Raw genomic sequence first — 21,359 nt, 5'->3', positions numbered from 1 at the left:
GCCCATCACATGCTTCCTTTGTGACCTCAAGATGATAAAATTGATACCTAGAAAATATTAATGCCCTGTGCAAGTGTCCACATTTTGCCCCAGTAGTAATGCCCCTTGTGACGGTCACAATACTCTGATTCCCCCTATAACAATAATGCTTCAGAAGTGCCCAGCTAACATTTAAAAATGTCCCTGAGTCCCCCATTGTACATTTTCCCCATTCACAGTATTATGGGCCCACAGCTCCCCTATACACAGTATTATGGGTCCTCAGCTCCCCTATACATAGAATGATGGTCCCACAGCACCCATATTATGGGCCCACAGGTTCCTCAGAACACAGTATAATGACCCCCACAGTAGTCAACACAGTGTATGATGGTACCCACACTATGTAATGGCGCCAACACAGTATAATGTACCCTGTACAATAGCCCCCATAGTAGCCCCCATACTGTACAATAGCCCCCATAGTAGCCCTAACATTGTATAATGGTCCCCATACTATGAGGCCACTCACAGTAGCCCCCAAATTGTATAATGGCCCTCACATTAGCTTCCACACTGTATAATGATCTCCGCAGATTATGATGATCCCCCCCCACAGTAGCTCTCACACTCTATAACAGCCCTGACTGCAGAGCTGTAGGTTCCAACGGTGGCGCCCAGGCAAGTGGCGCGTGATCTCTCTGGTGTCGTCCTGAAGAAGTTGGGGGTCCAGTTCCCATTGATGGTGGTGGGTCCTTACTGACCTAAGAGGGGTCCTTGATGCACGGTTCATTATACAGAATGCAGAGAAGTCTGTATTTTCGCCAAGTCTCCTCTTCCTTTCCCGCGCACAGCGCCTTTTATTAGACACGTCCCTTGCTATTGAGTGCAAAGGTCAGTCCGGGTCAGAAAGTTTTCCCCCAGGCAACTATGGTGACAGCCCCGACAGTTTTAGAACCAGCGCAAGAGAGGTACCTCCGGTCCATCTTCTTATACTCCCCCTTTCCTTTTGCTCGCCATTCCACAGGCGAGAGCTCTTGTAATATGCATTGACATTCTCCTATTCCTTGAACGATTTGTTGCCAAATAAATTGGCCTTGATTGAATCGGTTGGGGGTATCCCAGCTGTTGTCCGTTCAGAGCCCCGTAAGACAGAAGGAGTAGCTGAGTCAAGTTGATTCTCCGCTTCACCCGATACTGGTTCTTCTCCCACCGGTACTCCAGTTCGAAAGTACCAGGAGTGTTAGCTAGGCCGAATGGCATCCGGTTGAATTCGTATAGACCCATGGGGAGTATAAAGGCCATCTTTACTCAGTCCTGCTCGGACATAGGCATTTGCCAATAGTTCTGTCAATTCGGCCCGCATTTTTTCTAGCATACGGAGCCCCTCCCGCATCTGCTGAGGTTCTGGTGTTAAAGACATATCTACAGCCACGGTCCAAGGATTTCCATGTTTCACTATCAATTGTATGGCCTATGGTGGTATCAGTTTATCAGTTCTTCCAGCATTCCCAGGATTTGCGCTACTTCTCTCCTGGATGGGAGTGTGATATTACTCTCTCCCAAATTAACACATCGTACTGGGACCGTCCCGTCATGTACAGTGGCTAGCGTCCGCGCAACAAGGAGCCCTGGAGGTAGTTGCTCCAAAATAGCTGGCTCTATCTGTATCGCAACTCCTTCCAGAGGGGTACAAGCCCGGATGGGCAGGGAAAGCACGGTTTGTCCCGGTGGCAAAACAAGATTGGCAGAGGCTGGAACGATCACTTTTTCCAACATTTTCCCACCACTAGAGGTCTCTTGGGCATGAGCCGCTCGGATTAGCTGTTGAAACACTCTCCTTTGGGAGTGCGAGGGCTCCACTTTTTCAGGAACACATCTGGGGAGTCGTTGATGAGAAGACTTCTGAATTCTTTCAGCATGTTCATCCCTAGAATGACAGCATGTTCGATACCTGCGTCCCCAGCGGTCAACAACACTCCCTTCCAACCTACAGTAAGTCTTTACCGTAGACAGTTATTTGTATCCAGACCACCCCTGAGACCGGGATGGGCAAGTGGTTGGCAGCCGTCAACTTTTTCACTGCGCCACATTCAGGCCACATTGCCTTGGGAAAGTGTCATCGGAAGTTTGTTTCAGGCATCGTGGTCACCTGTGAGCCAGTGTCTACCAGACAAAGTACAGCCTGTCCATCCATTTCGGCCCAGACGAGAGGACACATGGAAACTAGATTTGTGGGACTTCTATTATTCCTTCTTGACTGTTCAGGCTCCGGGCGGCATTCCCCAAGCTCAGAGCCTCTTAGTTTAATGGACAGCGTTGAAGGGGCATATTCCATCGTGTGCACCCCCAAGCCAATTGTCCAGTTTCACTGCAGTTATAACGTGGGGAATTCCTCTTGGCGTGGGCGTTCTTGTTTCGCGACGAGGTTCAGGAACATTTCTGCCCCCAGGCGGATTTGATAAAACTGCAGGTTTCTTTTTTGAATCAGCCAACTCTTCTCAGATATCCTGAATTTCCTTTTGCAACTCTTCCAACCATCTTGGTTCGGTGGCCATTGTCACAGATACCTCTCCGCTCTGGACCTTCCCCGCCGGGACTGTCAGTCCCTGCTCTTGCTCGCTCGTGCGCGCTTCACTCCCCGCCTTGGAAAAGGTCAAGCATGGATTTACCCGCAAGCTATCCCGCAAAGCCTGTTTCAGCAGCACATCTCACAAGCCTGTCACCAACTGATCCCGCAGCACTATGTCAGTAGACCCTATGCCTATGCCATCTTTTCTAGTAATGGCAGTATGGATCTCCTGTAGCACGTTCATGTACTACGTCACTGTCTCCCCCTCCCTTTGAACCCGGCAAAATAAGCGCATAAGTAACTCCCCTACGTCCATGGGGTCTCCATGGGTTTCCTCAAGTATTTGTAAAACTTTGTTAAAGGTGTCTTGTACCTGGGGGGGGGGTCGTAGCATGACAGAATACCTCACCTCTCCATCTAGAGCCATCATGGCAACCTCCGCTTCTAAAGCAGGGGTCATGGGATGCATTATATTGCTCCCAGTAAGCTTCGGTAGGTTGCTCAACATCGCCCCCAGGGATATACTGGACCTAGGGCCCACCCCAGCTGCTTGGTCTGCCGCCTCCATGCTGTTGGACTGCATTCTGCTGACTACGCCAAGCGTGAGCAGGTAGCGGGATGTAGTGATGGACAGGAGGCAGAGCAAGGGTTAACAGATTTATTAACAGAGGTATACTCCACGCATGGAAATGATGGGTTAAGCGGGGGGGTAAGGGAGTAGGTATTAGTATGGTATTCGTGCAAGGTGAGGTATAAAGTAAAACATCTGTTCCTGAAAGGGTTAACTTATCAGTCCACCAGCTTCCTGACTGCAGAGCTGTAGGTTCCAACGGTGGTGCCCAGGCAAGTGGCGCGTGATGTCTCAGATGTCGTCTTGAAGAAGTTGGGGTCCGGTTCCCGGTGATGGCAGTGGGTCCTCACTGTCCTAAGCGGGGTACTTGATCCACGGTTCATCGTACGGGATGCAGAGAAGTCTGTGTTACCGCCGAAGCATGACTCAGCTCGGCAACAATAGGCGGCTGAGGAATTACACAGTTCTAACTGAGTCACATGGTCTGTCTTAGGCGGGATGTGTGCAGCAATCACCAGCCCAGAGCGTCTGCAACTTTCGGTCACATGGCTGATTGCTGTCCACGGTCAGTATCCCTGGACGCAGGGAATCTACAGTGCAGGTCTGTGCTATCACGATGCTCGAGGGACGGAGCACCAACCTTCCCCTGCTGCGTGCTGTCTTCCCGCCAAGTCTCCTCTCTCTTTTATTAAAGAGACTGCTATTGAGTGCAAAGGTCGGTCCGGGTCGGAAAGCTTTCCCTCAGGCAACAATGGTGACAGCCCCGACAGTTCCAGAACCGGCGCAAGAGAGGTACCCCCCGGTCCTGTCCATCTTCTTACACTTGCATGTCTCAACAACAACAAACAGGCAATCTCCTCATGTATTGTGGTTGTCAAATAGCCATGAGACATGCAGCTGCGACTACTTGAACATATTTTTTGAGCACACCGAAGACACTGTTAGCACTAGAGCATGCTCAGATAACACCTTATCCGAGCGCATTCGCTCATCACTGTTAGCTTGCTATCAGAACCTACAGAAAACTAGATTTAAACAATGCATCACTGCATGACAATACATTCCCTTTTAGATAGACTGTACAAATAACAATATTTTTTGTACACTTGCTTAGGGAAAATGCTACATGTTTTGTTTTGTAGGTAAAAGATTAGAAGTGAGATCAGACATGAATTACCAGTTTTGCCTCCCCGTTGGTTCTCACTTTTAAACAGTGATGGGGTCAAACAAAAGTGTAGTTTGGCACTGCAAATATTTCACCTGTGATGTCATTTCTGTATATATTTATCCAGTCAGTAAGTTCAAGGTTATTACTTTCCCATGCTCAGAAACATGTCCTAGAGTACGTATAGAATGACACGTTCAGCAGGTTTCTCCATTCTGTAACACTATGATATCAAAATAAAAAAAATACCTATAACAAATGGGTGATGTAGCTTTACAAACCTCAAGGAATCATTGCTGATAGGAATTATCTAGAGGCAAGAGACCCCATTAGGAAATGACCAAATATGATTCCCAATTTAATATAGGATCCAATACTTACAAGCACTGATGTCTTAGGATTCTGTATAAGCTCCAGAGTGTACAGAGATTTAACACTGCACCCCCGTGCCTCCAATTTAATTTAGAGGATTACAGGTTAATTTCCTGTCGGACTCACAAGTAGTCCAGCGGTAATAAAAAATGCCATATTTTCATGGATGTTGGGTTAAAGGGAACTTGTCATGTGTAAATATGCTATTTACCTGCAGATATAGGATTAATTTGCATGTAAAAGGCTGACCGACCACCTTACTGAAGGCACAGCTACAGGGAGAACATTGGCTCATATCCTCCTTGTAGCCGCTCCTTGTAACCCTACATCTGCAGGTAAATCGTGTTTTTTCACATGACAGGGTCCCTTTAAGGAGACATTGGCTCTACAAGCATTTGCTCAAGGGAAAACTGTCCATAAAGTTTCCTACAGGGATAGAACTTAGCCGCAGGGTCCACTGCTACAACATACCACTACTGCAGCAAAACACGAAAAAGATAGCTATAAAAAATGGGTCATGCACACTGAGTAAGAATTAATATAGTTTATTAGGTGAATCAGTACAAATAATGTAACAAAGAAATCATCAAAAACATATTGTACATTTCCACTACAGCAAACTGCTCCGTGTAGTACAACTACTACAGCACTCTGCTCCACGTAGTGCCACCACTAGCACACACTATTCTGTGTAACTCATAGGAATAAGCCCGGTCAACAGAAAAAGAGTACATACCACAACAAGAAATTGTATGACAGGGTGAACGGCAAAGTGAGGGTCCTCTTCTTACCTCATTACTCCTGGTATCTCTAGTATTAGATAAAAAAAGGCATGGTGGACAGCAGTGTATCCTCTTCTTAGCTTAGCACTCCTAGTATTGCCAGTGTTAGATTAGAAAAACATGGGGGATAGCAGTGTGAGCAGCTTCTTCTTACCTCTGTTCTCCTGGTATCTCAAGTATTAGATCAGAAAAACATGGTATGGTTTACAGAAGTGTGAGCAGCCTCTTCTTATCTCAGCACCACTGGTATCTCTAGTGTAAAATCTGAGAGACAAGATGGACAGCAGTGTGAGCAGCTTCTTCTTACATCAGCACCACTGGTTTTTCTAACAAAATATCCTCAGCGAGCACATCTTTCTAGAAGGGGAGGGGGAGCTTTCTATTTGCACATGGTGACAGACAACTGTTTTAACATTCTAGGACATCTTTCTGTTGGTGTAATAAGATGGCAGCCACTTTATTTCTATAGTGATTATTTTCAATAGGTAAAACTATTGTTATTTGCTAATTAAAGGTACTTATAAATTTACAATGACATATTTCTTACTTTTTATTTACTTCTATTCCTGGAGAACCTCAAATTTTTTTTAGGTTTGTGGACATTGCCCTGTTGCATGACATAGTTTCAGCTATGCTTTGTCTTTTGGATAGATGGTCACACATTTGACTCTAGAATACTTTGGTATACAATGGAGTTCAAGGTCACCTCAATGACTGCAAGGTACTCAGGTACTGAGCTCACAAAACAAAACAATTCTCACCCCTCCACTACAGTACTTCACATTGTACTTGACAGTTGGTGTGAAGTGTTTGTGCTGATATGTTGTGTTTGGCATTCTCCAAATGTGGCACAGGGTATTATGGCCAAACATCTACTCTTAGGTCTTGCTGGACTAAAGGACATTGGTCCAGAAGAATTGGGGATTTTTAAGATGTTACTTTGCAAACTTAGGCTGTGCTGGTGTGTTCTTTTTTAGAAAGAAGAGGCTTTCTCCTGGCAATCTTTCCAAACAAGTCACTTGTTCAGTTTGTACCATCATTAACTTGAACATTTAACATGCTACATGAGGCCTTTAGAGTCTGAGCTGAGATCTTTAGTAATTTCCCTAAACATTGCACCATCTGACCTTGCAGTGAATTTGCATTTGCTGTTATATCAACTCCAGAGAAGAATTTCAACTGTCTTGAATGTTTTCCGCTTGTGAATAATTTTTGTCACCGCAAAATGATGGACTCTAAATAATTTGGAAGTTACTTTACAACTATTCCCAGATAGATGAGCAACAAGTGCTTCAATGCTTCTCTAAGATCACCGCTGATGTATATAGACATATGACAAAGAATTTAAGGAATGCAACTAATTTAGGGGCCAGGAGGTAATTTTCCATCAAGAATCCATAGTTAGCAGTCAGTATTCATGTACCAGTCTCCTAGGCTTTGGTTAACTCTAGACTTGCCATAATGCAGCTGCCAGGCTTAGTCCCATCTGACTGCTGTCTGTGGGCACGCTGCAAGTCATGATTTATTTATACATCAGAGCTAAATTAACACACATTAGTGTTTTTACACCTCACTTCATTAAAATGGAATGAGCAGTTTGGATTTCTCAAAGGCAAAAGATCTGATAGAGGCCGGGGTGTTAAAGTGCCCAGTCACCAAAAATCATCCTGATCAGATTCAGTACTCTACTACCAACAAAAGATTCTTTATCTCTGAAATCCAGATCTGTAGACAAAGGTCACGTCTGAAGGAAGAAGTTGAAAATACGTCACAAAAAACAAGGGGATAACCTTCACAAACAGGTGGTCTCTTACAGAATAGTCTCAAAAGTCACCCTACAGATACTGCAAATTGTCTCTTCAGAGAGGAAGAGGACTAGAACTCCAGTGCCACCTATTGGAAGTAGCAATCCTAAAAGTCAATGTCGACCCTTTATCGAGCCTTTTCACATGACTTAAGCCCTCGTCACACATAGCGATCTCGCTAGCGAGATCTCTGCTGAGTCACAATTTTTGTGACGCAACAGCGATCTTACCAGCGAGATCGCTGTGTGTGACACTGACCAGCGACCGCCCCCCTGCCGGGTATCGCTGATCGTTGTTGGAATGCCCTGGACATTTCTTTGATCGCTGGTCTCCCGCTGGCCAGCACGCATCGCTGCGTGTGACAGGCGGGAGACCAGCGAACAGTGCGCTGGTAACTAAGGTAAACATCGGATTTCTAAGCAGCGCGCGTCACTTAGAAACCCGATGTGTACCTTAGTTACCAGCGCGCTGATGCAGGGAGTTGGTAACCAAGGTACACATCGGGTTCTAAGTGACGCGCACTGCTTAGAAACCTGATGTGTATCTTAGTTACCAGCTCCATGCATCAGGCGCTGGTAACTAACGAGCACAGCGACGCCGGGCGCTCGGCGTCGCTGGTGCTGATCGCTGGTGAAGCTGTCTGTTTGGCAGCTCACCAGCGATCATGTAGAGACACACCAGCAATCCTGACAAGTTGATATCGTTGTCGGGATCGCTGGTGAATCGCTATGTATGACGGGGCCCTTAGGATAAAAGCCAAGCCAGAATCTCAATTTGCAGACACTGTGTTTCGAGGTACTGCCCCTTGTCAGTGCAAAGTGTGAGATCTGGTTTGGCTGTGAGAGAGGCAAAATGATACTTCTTGGATATCCTACAGATACTGTAGACCCACAGATATAGACAGAGAAATAGATCATGTCAGGAAACAGGAAAACTCAGCGTGTGGAAGCAAGAAAGCTCATCCCTAGTCACTAATGGAAAGTATGCAGGGAGAGACAATGAAAACACATACAAAGGGACATGTGATAAGGAGGAGGTCAGGGCATGGCCTCTCTCCAGCGGGGGATGTGACTGAGCTGCTGAAGAAGTGCCTGCTACATGAATCTTAATGAGATCAGACATACTCCACACCCAGGACAGGACCTCTCCAATCAATAACCTTCCTGCTTCCATTCACAATGTGGACACAAACTACCACACTCATCCTATTCATTCACAACTGAACAGATGCAGGTCAATGGCCGCAGAGAGCCGTGTACATTTTATTTTCCATTTTGCCATCAGCCAGCCTTTTTTCAAGCATTATTATTGTATTAATTACTGACATTGTATTTAATAAAATCTTATATGTGAAGTTAAAGAGGTTGTCCACTACTTTTACATTGATGACCAATCCCTAGAATAAGCCATCAATGTCTGATCGATGGGTTCCGACACCCAGCAACCCCGCTGATCAGCCGTTATCAGTGGCTGCTGGCTGGTGATACTCACATGCCGTGCTGCTCCATCTTCTGGTAGTAGCCTAGTCTTGGTGCTGCACATTCATTTCAAATCATTTGGAGGCGGATGTGCAGTACCCTGTGGTGGCCACTAGCAGTACCATTGAGTACTTGCGGCGGCTGCCATCGATGACAGCTGATCGGCAGGAGTGCAGGGTGGCGTCACTTGGCCAATCAGACATTAATGACCTATCCTGTGGATAGGTCATCAATGAAAAAGTAGTGGGCAACCTCTTTAATTAAGATCAAGAGCAGCTCTCTAACATTTTAATGTGGTCCTGCCACCAGATTTTCCAATACAAACAGCATACAAAGTTCAATAACCCTCTTAGACCTGGTGAAGCTGGTGAACTTACTTAAAACACTGTCAGAATGACTGATATTAAATCCTGATCCTGATATTAAAATGTGCATTTTAGGAGTCCTGTTAGAGTTAGACTATCTACTTGCAGTCCACCCATAGACTTTAAATGTCCAGATGATCCACTTAGTACTCTACAGTGACATTCTAAAACATCACTGGATTGTAGAGAAGCTGCACACAATTGCACACAGATGCAGAGCGGGAGACCGGCTGTCAGAAACAGCCGATCTCGCCATAGAGAAGGCAGGGATAGTTTGTTACCATCTCTGTCTTCCTGATCGCTGAAAGACGCTTCCTCCTCCTGACACAACAGTCCTGTGGATGTAGGGGAGGAACAAGGAGCTGTTGGGTCCTAGGAGCCACACTGTGCCCTGCTGTGCAGAAAGGAGGCTGCATTTTCACTGTAACTCGGGTTGATATAGCAGCCCCAGTTACAGTGGTAATCAGGTATATGAAAAAACAGGATTTAAATTTTGAAATGCCCCCGAAAGGTCTTTTATGACCTTATTTGGGGGCACAATATGTGAAATAAATAAAAAAGAGAAATAAAAAAAACTGGTAAAAATTATTAAATAAAAAGCCAATTCTAAACCAAATTGTTGTTACTTGCCCTACCTTCTAAAGAAAAAGCAAAAAAAAAGGAGTAAAATATATAACAATATTTGTTACACACAAGTGGAATACATTTTCAGTTTTATTTTAGTGGTCACTTTGGCAAGAAATAAATGTAAAGAAATCTTTTTGGCTTTCCCACTAATATCACCCGATATCAGCAAAAAAAAGTGGACTTTGAAAAGAACATAAAAATTAAGCCCCATGTATAACAAAAAGAAGCAAAAAATCATTTGAGTATCTGAATGAGGGAAAAAACGTACACTCTAAACCGTATGTACGAAAAAAAAAACTCCAAAAATATGCCTGGTCAGGAACAGGGAAAAATATCCTGAAATGGTTAAATGTAGCATTCTAATATTAGATAGGGAAACTTTTAAAAAGGATTATACAGCCATACTGAGATGTATTTTCAAAGTAAGTACACCAGCTTCATTAGGAGCTTTATTTAAAAATGGATATGTAGGGTGGGCCATTTATATGGATACACCTAAATAAAATGGCAATGGTTGGTGATATCAACTTCCTGTTGGTGGCACATTAGTATATGGGAGGGGGGAAACTTTTCAAGATGGGTGGTGACCATGGTGGCCATTTTGAAGTTGGCCATTTTGGATCCAACTTTAATTTTTTCAATGGGAAGAGGGTCATGTGACACATCAAACTTATTGAGAATTTCACAAGAAAAACGATGGTGTGCTTGGTTTTAACGTAACTTTATTATGTCATGAGTTATTTACAAGTTTATGACCACTTATAAAATGTGTTCTAAGTGCTGCCCATTGTGTTGGATTGTCAATGCAACCCTCTTCTCCCACTCTTGACAGATTTATTTATGATGGATTTAAACAAGGTTACAAAACTCTATTCATATTATGATCTGATGTGATGCCAAAAGTCTGTCTCACTACCTGAACATGTAAACAGGGAAAGTGTTCTGTTAATCACAGATTGACAAGAAAATCCCTTTTCAAAACATAGTTCTGCTGAATCTGAGGTTTGTATTCTGTTGCTTTACAACATACATAGACTTTATCTAGTGGTCAAAACTGTCTCTTTTCAAGCACAAGGTGCATGTGAAATCACAAAGTTTTGTGAACCTGAAGGATCTTTTTTTTTTTTGTATTCTTTTTTGTACATTTCCTGAGCGCTTCTACGTTGTTGTTTGTTTTTTTTATTTTTTTCAGTGTTTTTTAGGCGTCTTTTTACTGGCATTTTCCAAACTTTTTTTTTTAAATCTGAGGAACAAACGCAATTCTTTTGCAAAACTCACCTGTTGCGTTACTGATACACATGTAAGGGTATGTTTCCACAGGGCATATTCCTTCAGTATTTGCTGCGGATTGAACGCTGTGTACAGTCGCAGCGTCCAATCCGCAGCGTCCAGATGATACGGCATAGTGGAGGGGATTTTATAAAATCCCATCTCCACTATGCGTGCAAATACGCAGGCAGCAGACCTGCGTAACCGGACATGTGGCGCTTCTTTACAGACCACAGCATGTCTATTTATCTTGCGGAGACGCTCCGCAAGATAAATAACACAGTCTATGAATAGGATGCTGTGATTCCCGCACATATAACAGGGTGTGGCACTTTGGGCGGAGCGGGGTAATCACTGCGTCCAAAGCGAAAGGAATTCCAGACCGTGGACACATACCCTAAAGGTTAATCACAGCTTACTGTATTGTTGGAGGTTTGCGATGTGATATATGATCTGGCCAGTAGAGGGCAACGGCGAAAGGCCGGAGTTGGAGCGCCAGTGTTTTTGGCGGTTGGTGGTCGGTTGGGAAGAGTCGAAGTAGATCTAGTCCAGGGTAAAAGCAAAGCTGCGGATCCTTGGCGAAAGTCTGGCTAAGGAGGAGCAACTCTGGCTCTGTTGCTGTTGATTCTGTGAAACGTTGTTCAGCTTGACATGAGAAAACTCATTGAGGACACCCAAGTACACAGATCGTTGGGCCAGACCACAAGAAGCCTCATCTCTAAGAACTTAGGGAGGCACATAGCAGAACCCGGTGGAGCCGTCTCCATCCGTTTGTATCAGTAATGGAGGACGCCTGCTTTGCACACGAATTCCACTTGCCTTTTCCTCTTAACCAACGTAAATGTGCAGGTACTGACATTAATCAGTGATCTATGGTTTCATCACGTATTGGAATTTCTGACAGACGCTATCTTCTGATCTGACCGGCCAGTGATGAATCCATAGTGGCGACTCTTCCCCTAGATTTGTGTCGTGTATGGCCGCCGTAGATTACGCCGTGTAGACACCTGCACATAATCGGGGGTTGCCAACTCTGAAAATCCTTGACAGACTGTAAAATTGGGGAATTTGTTTCTAATTCCATCAAATAAAAGGACGTGTCCATGATTTTCTTTCTAGGGGCAGGATCCTGTACATCTATGGCCTGTTTCACAGTTCAGTTTTTTTGTGTCAGTTAAATTCCGCCAAAATGGTGGAAACCGGATCCGTTGGTAACTGATGTGAACGGATGCCACCGGACCGTTTTTTTTGACGGATCCGTTCAATGAAGAACTTTAAAGGAACCGCAGCCCGGGAAGGAGAGAGAGAGAGAGAGAGAGAGAGAGAGAGAGAGAGAGAAGGAATTTTTTCCGTCCGCCAGAAAGGATTTCAGGGTTAAATTTCTGGCTGACTTCCTTTCTCCAGGCATGCGCACTGTACAATGCGGATCCTGCAGCCAAAAAACGTTGCAGGGTCCGTCCACGCATGTCGGCGGATGCAAAAAATTTGGCGGATACGCAAAAAAACGGATCCAACGGATGGCCATCCGTCAAGATCCGCCGGTAATGCAACTCAATGGGGAAAAAAACAGATCTGCCAAAAAAAATGGCGGATCCTTTTTTTTTAAAAAACGGCGGATTTTTACTGATGGTCAAAAACGGAAGTGTGAAACAGGCCTTAGCTGTAATTATCACCCTTCACAGCTCACGAGGGTCACACAGATAGTGGGAGGATTTTTTTCTCATTTATCATCTGTTTGCTTAGGTTTTGTTACAATAGCAGCCATTAATCATTTACAGTTTCCTATGTTACAGAATTGCAATGTATCCATAAACATCGGATGCTAAGCTGTGGCATCTGTTTATTTTCTGGCCCCCATAGTCTTCGGTGGGTGAGCATCACCCTTCACTAATTCACCTATAAAAAAAGATTGAACGTGTGTGATTTTTGGGTAAATTGTCAGTAAGGGAGCAGGTTGGCGACCCCGTGCAGGAGGGGTGCGTGCACCGTGCACGCTGTGTGTGAGGTGATGTAATCCCATGATTGCTCTGCTCAGGACTGACGCAGCATTGTGACACAGCCTCTCACAGAGCAGCGTCTCTCCCAGGGAAGCTGCATGGTTGGCCATTCTCCTCCCATTCTGCTCTGGAGCATCTGTGTAGCAGCAGCGCTTCCCATGCAAGGGACCAGCCAGGAGGGACACAGGCTCACTGAACAAGGGGACACACATACTGGGACCCCCTGACCTGCGGCCTCACACACGTGGGGTGAATGAGGTTGATGTTACTGTGCTGCTCCTGGAGTGAGGAACACATGGGAGAAGAGGAAGGTGAGGAGGCTTGGTGCAGTCTACTGCCTGGACTATGGTTGGCCCCTGTGAAGGTGGTGGTGGTGCAGTGGATGCAGCTGTTCTGCAGGGTACCACTGGCTGCCGTAGCCAGGCTGGCTTTCGCCTGGTACCCAAGCTCTGTATCTGTGCATTCTTGGCGCTCCCCCTAAGAGCACCTGGTCCCTTGGTTGCCCCCCTAGCTCTGCCTGTCACTATAGAAGTAGTTAATGTGCATTAGGGGGTGATGTCGGCAGTAGCCATCCATGTCTGTGGTGGTGGGCTGTGATCTGTCGAACCCTTAGGGAAATGTTTGGGATTTTTTTTTCCGTCAGAACCGCGTGCATGGAAACGGACAAGTTGCATCAGATGCTTCACGGTGCTCACAATGGGTGAGCAGGTTATGGGGTTTCCAGGTAGAAAAGGACTTTATTATCATTCTGAGTTAATTGACGCCAATTATATAAATATCAGGACTCTTCCATCAGATATACTTGTAGTTACGTCTATGGTTGTCTAGCTGATGTCCAATAACGGAGACATGAATAGCCGGTCGCTCCTGAGACATTGGGCTGAATATGTACTGTACGGAGGGGGAATGGTGGCAGCGGTGGGATTTCCCGTATACAGTCCTTGGAGTATGGATTTGGTGTAATGTAGTCATTTTCACCTGGTAGCAAGGTGGGACTGTGCCAGTGGGAATAGGTAGTGAGCGATAAGCAACATTGTATGTGGACTCTGCCCCTTATTCAGAGACCCTTGTAATCTATATTGTATGTCATGTCGTTCTATTTGTGAATGGTGGCGCTGGTAATGGTACTGCTCACACTTTGGTGGCAGCGCTCGGACCCTGGGTTCAATTCCCACCAAGGACAGCATCTGCAAAGAGTTTGTATGTTCTCCCTGTGTTTGTTTGGTTTCCTCCCTCATTCCAAAGACATATTGATAGGGAATGTAGATTGTGAGCCCCGACGGGGACAGTGATGATAATCTCTGTAACGCGTTGCGGAATTAATGGCGCTATATAAGCCAAGCGTAATAATAATTTCTATGGAAGCTTTTACAATTGATCAGATATTATAGATAAATCTAAATCTTTGGTTCTTGTTGCAGATGATGGTCCATCATGTTGATTGGGTGCTGGCAGGTTGATGGGGTGTTGTGAAGACATGGCCGTTGTCTGTGCTGCGATACCGTGTGTACTGTTGGGAGGGACTGATAAACTCTTGACAAGTTACTATTACAAGTAGTCGGCTGTATAATCACGGGATTGGCGTAGTGACAGGAGATGGATGGTGGGGCAACAGGTGCAGAGAGCTAAGATGCATTTACACTGGCCAATAATCTGGAATGAGTGTTAAGAGGAAAGCTTGTTTTCCGATTATCAGACTGTCTAAACAGACCGCCAGTCACCCAATCAACGAGCAAAGCGCTCATATACTCGACATGTCCTGCCAAAAACAGTGATCTCTATGACATGTGGCGTTCATTAACACTTAGCAGTTGGGGTAGCACATTACTTGCCGCAATTCCGCAGGTTGCACAGATGACCATCAGCTCATTGAAACGGTTGGCTTTAAAATTTACTGCTGGAGCGGTGCTAACCTAAGTTCCCTGACCCTAGTACTATACTTACCAGCCGCCATCTTCATCTGTTATCGGCGCGTTCCGGTCGTCTTCTGCACGTTGTGACCTGCTGGATCGCTCCAGTGTTTGCTGCATAAGCCAGAAGTCACTACTCAATGTAAGTCTATGAGAGCCAGAACAAGGCCAGAATAAGGCTGTCATAGATTCACATTGGGAACTTGTGACCTTTACCGATGACTTCCGGTCAGTCAGAAGTTACTAGATGGCGGTGCAGGACCGAAGAGCTGAAGATGGCGGCTGGCAAGTGTCAGACTAGGGTCAGGGAACTAACATTAGTGGCACCACTCCAGCACTGCAATAAAAAAACACACTGGAGTGGCGCTTTAAACTGGCCTATCCAGGCGGATGAACATTGTATGCGCACATACTGTAGCAATCATGCACATAGAATATCATGTCATCTGCCGCATTATTTTTCGGTTGTTGATTACCGTATATAAGGAAAAATGACGCCTCAATGTGAGTCTTCAGATCATGGCAATACCCAACTTTAATAGTTGTTTTTTTTATATTTTAGTAGTGAAAAAAGAATTCAGAAATTTGTGAACAAAAAAAAAAAGTTTTTTTCTGGTTTGCGTTTCCATTTTTTAAAACCTGTAACTTTTTATTTTTCTGTTGACCTGTAGATTTAATTCATACTATTTTAGGGTATATGGATAATCAGGCGTTTTGATTTTTTTGGGGTGTTCATGTTTTAAATAATTTTAGATTCTAATATACTGTACTTTTATGAATATGATCATGCCAAGTATGTTTTGTTTTGTTTGCTTTTTTTTTAAAAATAAAAATTGGGAAAAGGAAGTGAATGTTTTGTTTGGGAAATGAACGTTTGTTTTATTTTTTTTAGATTTTTTAAAACTTTTTTTTATTTTTAACCCTATTTTTTTGTCCCCCAAAGGGAATTTAACCTACGATCACTTATCCTATATACTGCACCACCGCAGTATAAAGTATAAGCTGCATTCTCCTTTGTTGTTCAGCCTACAGAGTCAATTTCTGAGGTCAATATGATCCAAGACAGCAGGGTGGGTTCCTAGAGAATGTTCACTAAGCTGTGCTGCTTCTACTAAGAGTACATGGGAATATTGAACGCTCAGCAGACGCTAGCTTCATTCAGAGAAAGGCAGCCCGCTCTCTGCCAACTGCAGCATCTATACAGATGACTAAGTATAACAATAGTAATTGTGTGATCTTGATTACTGCCTATGCAGAGCGCAGCAGCATGACAAAGTCATCTCAACTACTACTGTATTGGCAGCAGCAAATATACTTTATGACTGGCTGTCCAGCTCTTAGCCCATAAAGACTAAGAGTGAAGAAAATAGACTATACTGAATGGGGCTATGAGCATTATTCTCAGGGCACCTTCGGCAGATATTGGCAATACACTCAATTTGGGGAATAAACTATAAATATACCCAGGCAGGCTGCAGGACAGGAGAACAACTAGAAGCAGCGAGGTGATGGGCCGGAGGCGGCAAACACTCCCATTTGTCTGTTCCGTTTAGACCCATTGTATTAACGATGCAAACAAAACTACAAGGACCCCACTGTTTATTTTGGGGTCTATTTGGGTCTTGTTTTATGTCAGTTTTAAGAATATAAAAATAAGATTTTCTTTCATTGTATAACATGGCACACAATAGTATCCACATGGGCCCCATAGTACTCAATGTGACCCCTCTGCTTCCATTTGAATAACTGATGAGTCTGATGGGAATGGATACTTTTGCACATGAATTCCATTTATTCCTCCAAGTGGAACAGAGAAGTGGAATCGGACAACATGAACTCAGCTGTACTTTATTTATATCCTTATTGTCTTAAAATACATGTTCTTGGGGATTAAGGGGATCAAATATTGGACTGTTAGAAGGGATTCCGGGAGTGTTAATGGTTTACTGGCTAAGTGACGCAAAACACTTAACTTGCCCCGGGCACTGCCAACCCATGCTACACCACTGCCAACAGATCATGGCATACTACACAGCCTGACAAAATGTGGTTTGAAATTAGACTGACACCTTATGGAGAAACGGACTGTAGTAAATTTTATAATGTGGATGCATTGTTCAGTTTAGAAAGTGGGGGAGCAAATAGCGATGGGTCTTAATGATTGAAGTGGAGACAGGTATGTGTGGCCTGATGAATGGGACTTGTAGCTACAACACAGTAACTGTTCCTGCTCATTCACTAATCTTACCTGGTCAGCAGCGCTTTTCTTAATCATATTAGGTCGTGCTTATTTTTTCTTTATTACTTCGGATTGGGACATTTATGGTAGTTGTTAGGAAGAATCCATTCAAGAAAAACAGCTGATTGTTGTGCTCAGACTCTGAGGAGCGTATGATCTGAGTTTCATCAGAGTGGCATCAGTTTCTCTTGGACATGGAGAGAAAAAAAAAAGTTTCTCCACCTTTAACTTTCTGACATTCCGTGAAAACCGGACCACACTCTGATGTCATCTGAGTGCAGTCCAATCTCTTTGCATGGACCCACAGACTTGCATTGATCAAAATCGGGCATGTCTCTCATTTCTTCCTCTGATCGCTGGGTTTGAGGAAAAAATTGGACACGCGCACAGTCCCATAGAATAACATAGGTATGAGTGCTATCGGTAAAATCCACAGATGACACTCATACAAGAAATTCAGTTGTGTGCATGAGCCCTTACACTGACTTACTAAGGGTGATAGGAGGAGTGGGTAGTTGCTGTTCAGTGCTTGGTCTCTGGTACTAAGTGAAGGCCGGTGCTGCTGATATCGCTATGGTGGATACTAGCACAGTACAGTAGACAGATGTTACATGGTAATGAATGGTGACAGATGGCTGACCTAGCAGTAATTACTATAAGTGCATCTGGTGGGTTACTGTAGATACAATGGGGGTATTGGTGTGACCCTGTAGTTATCACCGTTGCGTCTTCCAGATATTATTACCAGAGAATTAGTAGATATGCCTGATGCTGGTCTACTAAGCACATGGTGTTATAGATTATGTGTCATGTACATTACGTACTAAAATGTACAATAAAGCTTTGAGCACAAGGTATACATTAATGCGTTTAGCCCTCAGGCCTGTTTTCACCTTCCTGACCAGGCTAAATTTACAATTCTGACCAGTGTCACTTTATGAGGTGATAACTCTGGAACGCTTCAAAGGATTCCACGAATTCTGAGAATTTTCTTCAAGACATATTGTACTTCATGATAGTGGGGAAATTTGTTTGATATGACTTGTGTTTATTTATAAAAGTATTGGAAATTTGACGAAAATGTTGAAAATTTTGAAACTTTCAATTTTTTATTTGTTACGCCCTTAAACCAGAGAGAGATGTCAGACAAAATAGTTAATAAGTAACATTTAACACATCTGTATCATTTTTTTTTTTTTACTAGGAAGTTAGAAGGGTTAAACGTTGATCAGCAATTTCAAATTTTTCCAGCAAATTTTTACAAAGCCATTTTTTTTAGGGAATACATCACATTTGAAGTGATTTGGAGGAGCCTATATGACAGAAAATACCCAAAAGTGAAGCCATTCTAAAAAAAAAAATGCACCCCTCAAGGTCCTCAAGAAGTTTATTAACCCTTCAGGTGCTTCACAGAAGATAATGGAATGTGGAAGAACAAAATTAACATTTTACTTTTATCACAAAAATTTTACTTTAAACCCAAACAAAAATGCACCATACAATTTATGGTGCAATGTCTGCAGAGTACGCCGATACACAATATGTCGAGGAAAACTACTGTTTGGGCACATGGCAGGGCTCGGTAGGGAAGGAGCGCTAGTTGACTTTTAGAATGCCAAATTTGCTGGAATCCGTAGCCATGCCAGGTTCGGAGAACTCATGATGTGCCTAAACAGTGGAAGTGCCCCACAAGTGACCCTATTTTGGAAACTAGACCCCTCAAGGAATGTATCTAGAAAAGTGGTGCGCACCTTGAACAAACAGGTGTTTTAAAGAAGTTTATAAAGAAGAGCCACGAAAATAAAAATTCACAATTTCCCCACAATAGTATTCTTTTAGCCCCAATTTTTTTTTAGTTTCACAAGGGTAACAAGAGAAATTGGAACCCAAAATTTGTTGTGCAATTTCATCTTGATGCACAGATACCCCATATGTGGGGGAAACCTACTGTTTGAGCACAAGGCAGGGCTCAGAAAGGAAGGAGTGATTTTTTGGAACGCAGACTTAGCTGGGAAGGTCTGTGGGTGTCATGTCGCGTTTGGGGAGCCCCTGATGTGCCTAATAAGTCAAAACCTCCCACAAGTGACCTCATTTTGGAAACTAGACCCCTCAAGGAATTTATCTAGACATGGAGTGAGCACCTTGAACCCACAGGTGCTTCACAGTAATTTTACAACGTTGATCTGTGAAAACGCAAAAAAATTTTTTTCCCTCAAAATTGTTTTTTTTTGCCCCAATTTTTTTCAATTTCTTATGGCTAGCAGGAAAAATGTACCCCAAAATTGGTGAGGCAGTTTCTCCTGATTAGTGTTGAGCATTCCGATACCGCAAGTATCGGGTATCGGCCGATATTAGCTGTATCGGAATTCCGATACTTAGTTCCGATACTTTTTTCATATCGAATACCGGAATCGGAAGTTCCCATAATGCTAGGAGCCCGCTCGATTTGATTCAGCCAATGGGGATCCTCAGAAGTGTGGGCATATCCTGTTAGGCATGTAGGCATGTTAACTACTGGCATGGCTGTGATTGGCTGCTGAAATGATGTCATGATGCACTATAAAAAGCGCTGCAGCCGCCATTTCTGGTCACTCTGCTGTGAATTCAGTTAGGGACAGGCTGCTGTTGAAGACTGTGAGGGACAGTTAGAAATAGCGATTCTAAAAACAATATTGTGCTTTATCCAGGCTACATAAACCACCACTGTAGCTTACTTTTCCCTAGCAGCGCTGTTTTCACAGCTGTCTGCAAGGGCTGTGTGAGTGCAGACCCACGCTGTGTAGTGTGTCCTGCAGGCACGTCTGCTTGTAGGCCGGCCAGCGTGTGTCTCTGCCTCATACACATTTTTCTTTTATTGCTGCTTTTTTTTTCTCCTGTATAGTGTGCTTCCATACGTATCCATATACGTTGGTTGCAAACACTAAAGGAGTGGACAGCGGAGCCTTTCAGCAGCCTTTCAGTGCTATAGCCCATTTCTCTGCACTGTTTTTGGCTGTCTGATAGGTCTCTCTGTGTGTGAGTGCAGCTCACGTTGCAGTGTGATCTACAGCCACCGCTAGCTGTAGTCCGCTCAGCGTGCGTCACTGCCTCATACATAGTCCTTTTTTTGCAGCAAATTTAGCCAGATTTTTGCTCCTATATTAGTGTGCTTCCAACCGCATCCATTGTCATTGGTTGGTTGGATTAGATAGAGGAGCCTTTTTGCTGGCTTGTGCCCTTCAGGGCCAGCCAGGCTAGTATCACCCTATTTTTTGGAGCCTCATCAATTGCATTGTAGGTTAGCTTCCTGCATTGTAATCGCTCCAAAAAGTTTGTGATACTATAGCTTTCAAACTTTGGTCACATCCTTTCCTTTCCCCCCACCCAAAAAAAAAAGGAAATAAAGTTCACCAAACACTCCACTTTACAGTTGTCTAGGCCACATTAGATCATATTAAAGTGTAGTACACACACTCTTAGCCAAATTAGTGTTTCTTATACTGGTTAGCAGGTGTTCAGGAATAAGAACACTAAGCCACCCCTTTTTTACTTTTCTGCCTATCTTTATCAGTCTACCAAGATGAAGAAGGCAGGGAGTAAGGCACGTGGTCATGGCCGTGGAGTTTCAGCAGGGAGAGGACGGGGGGATTCAGCAGGGAGAGGACGTGGGGATTCGGTATCTGCTGCGGCCACCAGTGACCCGACATCCCCCACTTTTACCAGGCAACAGTCCTTCATGCGCAGCTTTGTAGGACCTCGCCGTACCCCACTGCTGCGTGACGAACAAATTGAAGCCGTTGTCGGATGGATGGCAGCTAACGCATCCACTTCAATGACTTCCGCATCCTCCCAAGGCCAGAGCACTGAAGAGCAACCATCTGTCTCTTCACCACCTGCCAAATTGCCCAGGCAGTCTGAGAGCCCTGGACAGGAGCCATCTCAATCTTTACTTCTGTTCTCAGAATCTGTTGGCTTGGAAAGAGGTGGCCAGCCAAGCAGCATTCTAGAGCGTGAAGAAGAGGGAGTATGCAGTGATGCGCAACTGCTTTGTCCCTCTGAATCTGAAGAGGCGGGTGGGCCAGTGCCTATGGTCAGCACACCTCAGTATGCATCAGATGATGATGAGACTCAGTTGCCAATTTCTGGTGCGTACGGTGCTGGCGAGACAACCCAGGACCAGCCGGTGCTTGAAGAGGGGAGTGGAGATGATGAGGTCCTTGACCCATCATGGCGTCAACCACGGGAAGGT

The 21,359-nt window shown here is 44.3% G+C and overlaps 1 protein-coding gene and 1 long non-coding RNA gene across 5 annotated transcripts in view; one reads left to right on the top strand and one right to left on the bottom strand.

Annotated features, from left to right (window-relative positions):
* LOC141080521 (uncharacterized) overlaps window positions 1–21,359 on the bottom strand; it is a 200,467-nt gene that overhangs the window by 117,551 nt on the left and 61,557 nt on the right. The gene's annotated exons all lie outside the window — the stretch shown is intronic.
* The window catches only part of LIMK1 (LIM domain kinase 1), a 137,078-nt gene continuing 128,754 nt past the window's right edge, over window positions 13,036–21,359 (top strand). The window contains exon 1 of the mRNA XM_073565777.1: window positions 13,036–13,293. Coding sequence (XP_073421878.1) covers window positions 13,236–13,293 — 58 coding nt within the window. The 5' untranslated portion in view covers window positions 13,036–13,235. The remainder of the gene's footprint in view (window positions 13,294–21,359) is intronic.

Source organism: Dendrobates tinctorius, unplaced genomic scaffold, assembly GCF_039654945.1.
Source record: "Dendrobates tinctorius isolate UK_male_01 unplaced genomic scaffold, ASM3965494v1 ptg000016l, whole genome shotgun sequence".
Taxonomy (NCBI): Eukaryota; Metazoa; Chordata; class Amphibia; order Anura; family Dendrobatidae; genus Dendrobates; species Dendrobates tinctorius.
Note: the sequence above shows the minus strand (reverse complement) of the source record. Positions and strands in the feature narration are given on the sequence as shown.